The following is a 12,056-nucleotide window of genomic DNA, read 5'->3' as shown; positions in this document are numbered from 1 at the left end:
CTTTGTTTTGGGTTCTGTGTCACTTCTTTAATTCAGGAGGTTCCTGCTGCTGACCCCTGACCTCCATTTAAAGTGTACGTCTCCAAATGCCCAGAAGAGCAGCAGGAGGCCCAGCAGAAGGTCATGACGAACCAAACGACGGTGCTTTGACAGAATTCTTTGCACCTCATCGGGTTCTGTGCACGGTTATTAGTGAGACTTGAGACTGACCATGGTCATCTGGTTCCTGGACTCCCAGGACCGCCCAACTGTCTCCCAGGTTGGCAACATGTAGGACACCACTGGATGCATGGACAGCTGAAGAAAACTTTGTTTCTGTTTAGCCTACAGGGGTTCTGTACCTTTTGAACCAATCAAGTCCAAACCAATCCCAACCCAGTGACCTCAGGAACCACTCCGGTACTTTTCAAACTAACCTAAAGTCCAAACAAATGATCCTAAGAACAAGTTGGATAAAGTTCACACCAACCTAAAGTTTAAAATAACGGCCTTAAAAACAGGTTGTGTACCTTTCAAACCAACAGGACACCTTAATTAACTCTTAATCTAAAAAAATAAAATAAACAGCTCTATCAGCTCCAGAACCGTTTAAAGCTCATGGACTTAGTTTATTTTATTATATTTTAAATTCAATTTGAATTTAATTATTTTATTCTATTTCCTTACTTTTATTGTATTTCATTGCCTTTATTATCTTTATTTTTTTTTTAAATAAATCACAAGAAAAGGGGATCGAGTCCTGCACGGTTTGAGTAATAAAGTGGTAAATAACTTGACTAAGTAAGTTTATCAAAACTAGAGCACTAACCGGTAAATATCTGTTTCCCCCAGAGGACCTACAGGAACCAGTTCTTCCGGTAGGGGGCAGTAGAGGGAGTCATTTTCGACGGAAGCAGAGGCTGATGACGCACTTCCGGTCGATACATCGTGTTTTGTTGGTGACAGAAATCCGTTTTCTTGTTTCAGGCGGATAATTTGTGGCTAGAAGCTGCGGACATGGTGAGACCTTTAACATTTCTTACGCCAACAACTCTTAACTGTTTAAATAAAAACTGGTTTTGTTTCGTTAAGTTTGTTTTAAATCTGATAATTTTTGAACGGAGTCTGGTGTGAGCCGACTGAAGTGGCTTTACGGGGGATTTGACTAAAAATATTCGCTCAGTTTGACTTAAATGATTTAAAAGTTGAACAGAGTCTGGTGTACCGCAGTTTTTCAGAGTTAATTCTGACTCAGCGGAGTTTACTAAACTGAGTATGGACCATTTTAGCTCTAAAAATATGTGAAACTTGGACTCAGACTAAATTAATTGTGTTTAAAACACAGTTTGCCTTAATCCTAACTCTAAACTGTCACAATGTTTAAATGCAAATTTAGACAAAATACAATGATTTGTAAATCATTAAATTAACCCATATTTTATTTATGATTAAACATGATGAACACATCAAATGTTGAAACTAAGAAATTAACCCTTTAGTCCGGCTGCATCACGTGTTGTGACCAGTCCTGTCACGTGTTTCACGTAGTCAGCCAATGGCGTGCCAGACGGACTCTTCAAGACACGCCCACAACAGAAACAAGCTCGTGAATTTGAAGAAACCTAATTTAGCGTGAGCCAAAGTTAGCAAAAACGCTAATCCGCTAAACAAAAATGAGTTCGGCTGTTAGCAGAACCGGAGACAGAGACTTTTAGATGCTGCTTAAAGCTCTATCATGCAAGAAGAAGCCAGATGTGGAGTGGACAACATCCAGAACAGCTGCTGTCTTCTCTGGACCAGAGCTAATTTCAGATGGACTGAAGTGAAGTCCAGAACTGTTCTGAGATCAGACGGGTCCAAATCTGAAGTTTTCTTTGGAAACCACATCCTCCGTATTAAAGATGAGAGGAACCATCCAGATTGTTCTCTGCTCACAGGTCTAAAGCCTGCCTCTCTGATGGTATAGGGGTGCATTAGTGCCTCTGACATGAGCAGCTCACACATCTGGAGAGACCATCCATGCAGAAAATTAGTACAGGTTTTAGAACATCTGCTTCATCCAGCAGAGAAGATCCAGGACTGCAGAACAGCTAGAATCCTCCATCAGATGAGACCACTCCTAAACCTCCAACATCTGGTCTCCTCAGGTCCTTCAGACCCTCCAACATCTGGTCTCCTCAGGTCCTTCAGACCCCACATCTGATCTTCTCAGTTTCTTCAGATCCTCCCAACATCTAGTCTCAGGTCCTTCAGACCCTCCAACATCTGGTCTCCTTAGGTCCTTCAGACCCTCCAACATCTGGTCTCCTCATGTTTAAATGTCTTAGTTTTAAATGGTCGTTTCTTAGTTTCAACATTTGAAAAGTTGTTCCTTTATGAATAAAATCTGCTTCATGAGATTTTCATTTGTTGGTGTTTGGATTCTGAAGGAGCCTCAGCCTGGGTGTGTATGAAGGACTGATGTGGTCCAGGTTCAGGGGGTCTGAACCAGTTCTAGTTTAGGTCCAGACTTTACAGGGGTGTGCATCAGAAGCGAACTTCAGTCCGCTCACGTGTTCTTGATGTGAAGTTGGTGTGTGTCTGACTGTTGATGTTCTGATCCGTTCAGGCGAGGAACGCCGAGAAAGCCATGTGAGTACTTCCTGGTCCACTCAGAACACCTGCATCATGGGCTGGATCAGAACCAGTGTGGAGACCCATCATAGTTCTGTCAGAACTCAGCCGGCCGTTCTGGGTTCTGTTGGTGGCTTTGGTGGCCGAGCTGTAATCTGGACCAGAACCAGATAACAGAGTCCTGATCTCACAATCCAGGACCGAGTCCATCTGGAACCACTGGTTCAGTTCCAGTCATTACCACAGCAGAACCATGTGGTTCAATGGTTCTTTGTGCTCCTGGGTCATTGTCTCCCTCTGCCTTGTCTTTCAGGACGGCTCTGGCCCGCTTCAGACAAGCTCAGCTGGAGGAGGGAAAAGTGAAGGTCTGGTTCTGCTCCATCTTTCTGACCCGTCTGTGTCACACCTGTCTCTCTGACCTGTCTGTCTCTCTGCCCGTCCCCAGGAGAGAAGACCTTTCCTGGCCTCAGAGTGCAGCGAGCTTCCTAAAGCTGAAAAATGGAGACGACAGGTACCAACACAGTTCTGACCCGTTTCGTTCTGCAGGACTCCGTGGTTCTGGAGGACACTGTGGAACCTTAAAGACTTGGTACCAGGAGTCCTGGTCCTGCAGCAGGTTTTAAACTTCAGGTGTTTCTGTTTCAGATCATCAGTGAGATCTCAAAGAAAGTGGCTCAGATCCAGAACGGTGAGTTCTGGCCCGTCTCACTCTCTGACCTGTCTTTCTCTCTGACTAACCTGTCTGTATTTCTCGGACCCGTCTTGCAGCTGGTCTCGGGGAGTTCAAGATTCGGGATCTGAACGATGAGATCAACAAGCTACTCAGAGAAAAGGGTCACTGGGAGGTCCGGATCAAGGAGCTGAGGGGACCAGATTACAGGGTAAGAACTGATCCAGGATCTGATCAACATTGACTCGATCACATGTTCAAGGCGAGCGGTCACATGACTTCCTGTCGTCTGTGCGTTGCAGCGGATCGGTCCGAGGATGTTGGACCACGAGGGGAAAGAAGTCCCGGGGAACCGGGGCTACAAGTACTTCGGAGCGGCCCGAGACCTGCCCGGGGTCCGGGAGCTGTTCGAGAAGGAACGTAAGTATCTGTAGAACTTCCTGAGTGAACTCTCAGACGATTGGTTCTGACGGGTCACGTGACCCCACAGCTACTCCGGCTCAGAGGAGGACGAGGGCGGAGCTGATGAAGGACGTGGACGCAGAGTACTACGGCTACAGAGACGAAGACGACGGCGTGCTGCTCCCTCTGGAGGCGCTGCACGAGAAACAAGGTGAGCTCACACCTGCAGGCGGGACTGAAGGTGGAGGAGCAGGTGGGACTGAAGGTGGAGCAGCAGGAGAGTTTGTGAGATTTTTGCAGTAGTTTTGTGAGTTGTATGTTTTGACAGACAGGTGGATCTTTGTAGTCATGGTAACGTTCTGCAGACAGACAGTCCTCTCCCTCGGTGCTACATGATGGTGCTACATGATGGGAAGCTTTAAAAGTGAGAAGTAAAACCTTAAAATCAGTTCTACATGGACTGGAAGGCAATGAAGAGACAATCAAACAGATGTGCTCACATCTGGGAGTGTTGGTTAAAAGACGGGCATGTTGGACCAGTTGAAGACGTCTGATGGAGGACTGGAGATTCCTACACGCAGAACATGGAACGAATGGCCTTTCCCAGATCAGGACAAATAAAGGTTAAAGGTCAAAAAAGACAATTGATAAAAGCTGGTCTTGAGTACAGAGGCTATTTGTTTATCAAACTTTAAATCCTTGTCAAAGGTCACTCCCAAGTTTTGATCTGTAGGTCTGAACTTAGATGCCAGAGCACCAAAGTTACAGGAGCATCAAGATACGCTCTGTCTTTCCATCAATGAAAAACTGAACATTTCATCAATACTCTTCTTCTTTCTGCTTTTCCCTCTTCAGATGTCTCCATAGCGTGTCCTCCATCTCACTCTGTCCTCACTCCAACCACCTCCATGTCCTCTCTAACTGCATTCAGATGTCTCCTCTTTGTCTTTTTCATGGCAGCTGCATTTCTAACATCCTTCTACCAATATACCCACTGTCCCTCCTCTGGACATGTCCAAACCACTGTCCCTCCTCTGGACATGTCCAAACCACTGTCCCTCCTCTGGACATGTCCAAACCATCTCAGTGTGTCCTCTGTAACTTTATCTCCCAGTTGTTCAGCCTGTGCTGTACCTCTGATGATCTCATTCCTGATCTTCTCCATCCTTGTCTCTCCTAAGAAGAACCTCAACATCTTCATTTCTGCCACTTCCAGTTCTGTCTCCTGTCTTTTTGTCCATGTCCCTGTCCCCAGACCAGACAACATAGCTGGTCTCACAACAGTCTTGTAAACTTCTCCTTTGACCTTTGCTGACACTCTTGTCACAAATCACTCCTGAGACTTTTCTCCATCCTGCCTGGACTCTCTTCTTCACCTCTTTACCACACTCCCCATTTTGCTGGACAGTGGACCCCAAGTCCTTGAAGTCCTGCGCCTTAGTGACCTCACTGTTCCACCTGTCTCACTCTTATCCACACATGGACAAGATGCATCATTCTCAGCATGAAACCATGCGGCTGCTCACAAATGGTCACCTCTCGTCCAAGTCTTGCTTCCACAACTCCCAGATCTTCGTGTGGCTCATCAGCTTAATTCCCCTGTAGTCGTTTCCTGATGCTCAATAATCTGAGTAGAAACATCTAAAATAGTTAAGTCTGGTCCTCTGGACATTAAAAAAAAAGTAGAAACGTTTTGTCTTTCATCCGAAGGACTTCTTCAGTCATCAGACTCAAGTATATGTAATTTACCGTGTGTGTGTGTGTGTGCACGCAGCCATACAGGAAGCGGTGCAGAAGTGGAAAACTGAAAAGGAGTCTCGTCTGTCTGGAGAGAAGCAGCAGGAGGAGGAAGAGGAGAGCATCTACTCCGTCCACAACGAGGAGGTGATCCTCACGTTGACCTGTTCTCCTCTCAATCAGCTCCTGCACAGCTGACCTCAGAGCAGGACTGAACCGGGTCGGTGGTTCTGGATAACAGTCGCATGTTTGCTTTGTGTGTCTGTGCAGCCTGATGAGGAGAACCATGAGGAGCAGGAGGCAGAGGAGGGCGGAGTCACCTTCATCGCACATGTTCCTGTTCCGTCTCAGAAAGAGGTGAGACACCTCCCATCAGAACCCAGACATTAGGTCTGGACTCAGGTGGTCCTGTGAAGTTCAGAGAGGTTCTTCCAGCTGTTGGTCCTAGTCTTTCTCTTCTTGACCCGTTCTGACCCGTCTGTCTCTCAGGTGGAGGAAGCTCTGGTCCGGAGGAAGAAGATGGAGCTGCTGCAGCGTTACGCCAGTGAGACACTTCAAGCTCAGAGTCAAGAAGCCAGAACTCTGCTGGGACTCTGACCCGTTCTGCCTCTGACCCGTTCTGCCTCTGACCCGTTCTGTCTCTGACCCGTTCTGTCTCTGACCCGTTCTGTCTGTAAATATTTCTAATTTTGTAATTTTTCACAATAAATCTCTGTTTAGCTCATTTTGTTGTTTGAATATTTTGTTGGGTTTTCAAAGTAAAACTTCAACCGGCTGCTGCTCAGAACAGAACCTTGGATCCAGGACGTTGGGTTTTGCTACAAACTGTCAGAACCATGAAGAGTTCAGGAATGTGGGTCAGAAGACGGCCCCACCTAAGGTGCTTTTCCACCGTCTCGGCTCTCAGGTTCTGCTCCACACGGCACCAGTTAATGGCTTCCTCCACTGCTGGTACCACCCAACTCAGCCCGGTTTATGGGACCACCTTGTTCGTGGTTCCAAGCGGGCTGCTCCGAGGGGCTGGTTCTGATGTAAGCAGACAGAGCGTCACTGGATGAAACCCTGAATACATCAGAACCTCCACTTCCTCTTCCTGTTGACGGATGGCGCCAAAAGAATTTAGCTCATTTGCCGAGAGCCATCGGGGACGGTGGAGCAGCCTGGCTACACCCGGACTCATGAGCAGTACTGGTCTGGGATAAGAAAGAAACTGAAGTCCGATTATGGGACGATTAAGAACCAGGATGGACGGAGTGGCTCAAACACAATGACCAGCTACGACCACGCCCACTTTGCATTGAAGACCCCGCCCACAGAGCGGGGAAACGGATCACAGTGGTAGATCACCTCCACCTGAGATGAACTGAGGAGTGGAGTCCCACTCATCGATGGAACAGCGACGTTATAAATAAATTTTATGAGTTCAGGGTCGACTCGACTGCAGGGAGCCGAGTAAAATAACGAGTTTTTACCGGAGTAACGTAAATCAATAAAGTAACAGTATATTTACCGGAGTTCAGGGGTGTGGTTTAGAAGTCGACTAAATAAAATATTTCAGTTTTTATTGTTGCGCTGTTTGCATCACTTCAGGAAACCAAGGTTGACTTAAGCTGAGGTCAAAGGTCAGGAAGAGCCTGCTGCGAGCCTTGAGATGACTTCAAACCTTTTTACTGCAGCGTCTGTCTCCCCGTGTGCCGTCAGCTCATTGGCTGATTAGAGGCAGTCTGCATCATGTGATTGGCAGATAAATGACTCAACGCTGCATGTGATGAGAAAATTGTAGTCAGCTGCATCTAATCATCAGCTCAGTGTGTGTGGCTCACATCTTCATCCATGACCAACAAACATGGAGGTCACTGACTCCGCCTCCTCAGTGGTATCGAAGCCCCGTGGTTCTACGGCAGCAGACGGGCTGATGGACAGGAAGGAGTCATGTGGAGTCGAGGTTTCCTGCAGCAGGTCGTCCGCCAAGCGTCCACCGCTGCACAGGTTAGAGTCTGGGACAGTAGCTCAGCGTCAGCACTGTCCTGTCCATGACCCAGAGCACACACTGCACCTGCGGGTTGAGTACCTGTTCACAACAGACCAGCCCTGCAGGAGTGAGTGCTTGACCATTTACATCTGTCTCCATCAGGCTGGCATCCTCTTTGATGTAGATGGCGTCCTTCTCCGTGGCAGTTCCGTGATTCCAGCAGCTCGGCGGGCTCTCAGGAAACTTGTGGACCGGAACAACAACTTCCTGCTTCCTGTTGTGTTTGTCACCAACGCAGGAAGCTGTCAGAGAAACCAGAAAGCTCAGCAGCTGTCTCACCTGCTGGATGTCCAGGTAGGCGCACCCTCTAAAGAGGGTTCTGTCCCACCAAAGTGATTCGATTTCACCGTTCCAGCGTTTACGTTGTTCTGTTTGGATCACAACAAGTCATGTGATTTTGTTGCAGATAACACCTGAGCAGGTGGTTTTATCACACAGTCCTCTGCACACGATGACGACTTTTCACAATAAATGTGTGCTGGTGTCCGGGCAGGGACCCGTGAGCCACATCGCCCAAACGTATCCTTGACCAGGGACCAGGAGTCCACCTGGATCCAGTCGGCTCAGCAGAAACCTGTAGAGTGTAATTCACGTCATCAGAAAGTTGAGCAGGACTTCTTCTTAAGTTTCTGCTTCTCATTTGAGGAGGCTGAAGCCGTAGAGGTGCAGGAGGCGCACGCTTTACGGCGTTAAGACGATAATGTGCAGAGACGCGTCTTCTGAGGTTTGAAATGGTTTGGACACTTGACCCTGTCTTCTTCAGTCTGGGTTTCCAGATGGTGGTGACCATTGAGCAACTGTCAGATCAGTTCCCTCTGCTGGACATGGTGGAGCACAACCGGAGACCCCCAACACACGTGAGTCTTTTCCTAAGCCTGAATGAATGAATGAACGAATCCATCACTGAGTCAGTCCATCAGTCTGAACATGAACTCCTGCGGCTCGAAGCTGCAGAGTTGATCCACTCGTTCACTGGGGGGGCGACTCCAACACCGAGGCGCTCAGCTGAGGGTTCACATCTCCACGCCCACCAGGCGCCCCTCAGTCTGACGTCCAGAGAGACTTTTTCAAGTTTTGTACAACCTCACACCAGCTTTGAGGCGACGTTGGATGTACCTGGAGCCAGTTTATGTCACCAGGCGTGTCAGGGTCTCCTGGATCACGTCACGCCCACCTGACAGCTCTCGCTGCAGGTAAAGGCTCGGGTCGAGGTTGCTTCTTGTCCTTACTTGAGCTCCAGGAACCACGGTTCCAACAAGAGGCCCTCACCCCTGGATTTAGTTTGACAAAGTTCTCTGAGACTAAAACACAGATTTTAATAGCGTCATACAAATGTTGAAATGGGCTGAGGTAGCTCAGCGGTTAGGTGCCACAGCCTTGAAGCTGCTGGTTTGAACCCAGGTTGCACTGGGAAGGGTCGCTGCTGGAGAGAAACCAAATGTTTCATGCGAGTTCACTGGCGACCCCTGGAGAAGGGAACCGCTCAAAGTCTTAAATGAGTTTCTTTGTAACATTAAGTAACTTACTGTTTCTGGTTTTAGACCTCCAACCGTTCAAACAAATGTTTTCACAATAAAAGACCTGTCATTTGTTTCTCCAAACTACAGTTACTCAAAGTATTTTATTCGTTCTACTACTTCTTTCTGACAACATCATCCTGATTATTCCTGTTTATAATCTTGTCATTATTTCCTAAACAACAGTTTATTGTTTGTTTGTTTCAGCCATCTCCTCTGCAGAGCCTGCCCCAGATTCAAGGTAACACAACAAGTGGCTAATAATTCATCAGTAACCTGGGTCATTGATCAGGTCTTATTGATTCGGTATTAAGACTGGTCCGGGTCAGGGAATCCAACAGCTCAGAACTGGTCTAAATCCACTGCTGCTGAGAGGAAGCGTGCGAACATGCGGTCAACGTGGCATCTAGTGTAACAGTCAGCGAGTCTGGAAGGTGATGTCTGTAAACTGAATATGAGAGAAGTCTGTCCAAGTAAAAGACGAAGGCGGGTTTAACCGTCTGAGCTGATGAGCTGTGATGAACAAGCCGGATGAGTTCCTTCCGTAAAAACTGTGGCTTCATTATTCGTCCGTCCGAGGTTCCACAGTTGGTTAGAGCTTCCAATACCCTGAAATCAACGTTTTGGGGAGTCTGTGTTTCCTCAGGAGCTGGAGGGATCACGTCTCTTGGCAGAAACGAGGCAGTTTCTCATTTTGAAATGTTTCTTCTTTAGTTTAGTTTAGTACGTTGTGTGAGTAACAGCAGCTTAGTTTGTGTTTGAATCACCTTCACTCAGTGACGTGCAGTCGGGGGGCAGGTGAGGTCATCATGTCACCATGACGAGTAAAATACTGACAATGATAAGAGAAAATACATTTGACCACTTGGCTGTTTTTATAAAAATGTTTTCTGAATTATTTCAACACTTCAGTGGTCAAAATCGCAGAATTTACCCATTGCCTGTTCAATCATGGAAGAAACGTGCTGGGTGAGGCAGTGCAGTGCTCTGGTTCACCTCTGGGGGCGCTGTGTCATACACGATATTTGAAGTAGGTGGTTGGAGCATGCCCATTGCTCTCTCTCTTTATATCGCCAATATCCATGTTTGATTACACATGTGCTGCACATGCTGTTCTACAGTCTGCCTAATATATTGAATGAATGTGTGTGACATATTTCTTCTTTCTAATCGGTCATAAATGCACGGTGAAAATACACAGGGTGAGGCAGAAAGTACCGTGCCGCACCAATAGGGGGCAGTGTTGTCTCATAGGAACAATGAAGCAGGTGAGGTCGCCGTGTGTTCTTCTGTTACGCAGAGGGGCGGGAGTGTAGCCATTCCGTACACTCGTTTAAATTTGTTTAGACAAAATAGAAGCTTATATCTCAAATCTAAAGGATTTTTCTAAACTCATTCATCTTAAAACAAAGGTAAGATAATACTTTCTTAAATGTATTTAAAGAGAGGAGTATGGAGTTGATTAAATGGATTGGATGCTTTTTTTAAAAGAAAAAAGCTAAATTGAAATATAAGCTTCTATTTTGTGTTCATATATGTGAGCATCTGATTCCACCTCACCTGTCACAAAGCTCACCGCACGTCACTGCCGTCACTCTGCACTGTCTTTATCGCTGATGTGTCATTATAGCAATCATCCTGTTTGGGGAGCCAATCAGATGGGAGACCAACCTACAACTGCTGATTGACGTGCTGCTGACCAACGGCAGACCTGACTGTGTGTACGACACCCGTCTGCCAAACCAGCTGCCTATTCTTGCCTGCAACTTGGATCTACTGTGGATGGCCGATGCCCCATCACCACGGTAACAAACGGTTCCCTTTAGATGCCAGGTGGAGGGTCAGGCTCGTGATCTGTGGTTACTCTGGTGTCCTGCCACAGATTTGGTCACGGGATGTTCCTGCTGTGTTTGGAGTCCGTCTACAAGAAACTGACTGGTCGAGAGCTGCAATACGAAGCACTGTTGGGAAAGCCCAGTCTGCAAACGTACCAGTACGCTGAACAGCTGCTGCGGCAGCAGAACCACAACCGCAAACTGTCCACGATCTATGCTATCGGGTAAGTGCGACGTCCGTAACACCATCTTTTAATTGTCTAAACAAATCAAAACTGTCTGCTGGTCTAACCAAACCAAAGACTGTTCCAACCAGTCCTGATCCAGCTGTAACACTAATCCAACTGAGTTTCTGAACCCATCTTGTCCTTCTTGTTTTGTAGTGACAATTTGACGACAGACATTTATGGTGCTAACATGTACAAGCGCTACCTGGCTCAGCAGCATGCGGCCATGACACCAAGCACCAAGCTGGTTGCCCAGGCAACAGGGAGCCAAATGGAAATGGCAGAAGAACTGGCATCTGCTGTTCAGTGTCACTCCATCCTGGTAGGAAAGAGTTGATTACTTTACCTTGATTCTCCTGAATGGAAAATAAAATGTTACTTTTAGTTCAGACACCTGCCCTACATTAGTGTTCTGATGCTTCTCAGTAATCCAAGTAGGTTAAGTCAATCCTCTGGACAGATTCTTCTTGTTGAATCGTTTCATCTTTTATCCAAAAGACTTCTTCAGTCTGAGGAGCTGCAACAAACTCAGTCTTATAAATAACATCTTCTCATAGTGGATCAACCAGTTTGCCACTGACAGCCAAAACCAGCTGTTCACAAGATAAAGAAGGACCATCAGCCTAACAATTGATCGATAGTGCCCTGATGGCCCCTTGCTATTCACAGGGCTGAGAGATACTAGCAGTAACAGCAGACTAACTTTGTTAGATGTCCTACATTAGGTTGACTAAATTCCTACATGTCTCCAGGTGTGCACAGGTGTCTACAATCCTCGTTCACGGACTAGTGACCAGAACAGTGGCTTCTCAGAAATGGTATTTAGTAGTCACCAAGACCTGGAACTGGATCTGGTGGAGCCAAATCACGTGGTAGAAGATGTGGAGGCTGCCATAGACCTGCTGCTGCAGGAGAGTTCTGTCATACCTGTCTAACGCCCGACTGTCACCTGTCTAACGATACCTGTATAACACCCGACTGTCACCTGTCTAACGATACCTGTCTAACGATACCTGTCTAACGCCCGACTGTCACCTGTCTAAC

General features: G+C 47.0%; 2 protein-coding genes across 3 annotated transcripts; both read left to right on the top strand.

Annotated features, from left to right (window-relative positions):
• Positions 1-900: 900 nt before the first annotated feature.
• On the top strand, positions 901-6,071 carry isy1 (ISY1 splicing factor homolog). 2 transcript variants are annotated; one of them, XM_037679715.1, is made up of 11 exons: positions 901-999; positions 2,588-2,610; positions 2,906-2,957; positions 3,038-3,103; positions 3,238-3,280; positions 3,361-3,473; positions 3,565-3,682; positions 3,753-3,875; positions 5,439-5,548; positions 5,672-5,758; positions 5,891-6,071. In XM_037679715.1, exons 1-11 carry the CDS (start codon positions 997-999, stop codon positions 5,996-5,998), a joined length of 846 nt encoding a protein of 281 aa, XP_037535643.1. In that variant the 5' UTR covers positions 901-996; the 3' UTR covers positions 5,999-6,071. The 2 variants fall into 2 exon arrangements, with proteins under 2 accessions (XP_037535643.1, XP_037535642.1); XM_037679714.1 differs by having other exon boundaries at positions 5,643-5,758.
• Positions 6,072-7,312: 1,241 nt separating this feature from the next.
• zgc:77375 (uncharacterized protein LOC402927 homolog) lies at positions 7,313-12,048 on the top strand. The gene is made up of 9 exons (XM_037679713.1): positions 7,313-7,390; positions 7,536-7,727; positions 7,840-7,952; positions 8,197-8,290; positions 9,158-9,191; positions 10,581-10,755; positions 10,833-11,009; positions 11,169-11,334; positions 11,765-12,048. The coding sequence occupies exons 1-9, from the start codon at positions 7,334-7,336 to the stop codon at positions 11,945-11,947; spliced, it is 1,191 nt and encodes a 396-aa protein (XP_037535641.1). The 5' UTR covers positions 7,313-7,333; the 3' UTR covers positions 11,948-12,048.
• Positions 12,049-12,056: the final 8 nt, after the last annotated feature.

This window comes from Nematolebias whitei, chromosome 7 (genome assembly GCF_014905685.2).
Source record: "Nematolebias whitei isolate Nwh7 chromosome 7, NemWhi1, whole genome shotgun sequence".
In the NCBI taxonomy this organism is placed as follows: Eukaryota; Metazoa; Chordata; class Actinopteri; order Cyprinodontiformes; family Rivulidae; genus Nematolebias; species Nematolebias whitei.
The sequence above is the reverse complement of the archived record's forward strand: the minus strand, read 5'-3'. Positions and strand labels throughout refer to the sequence as shown.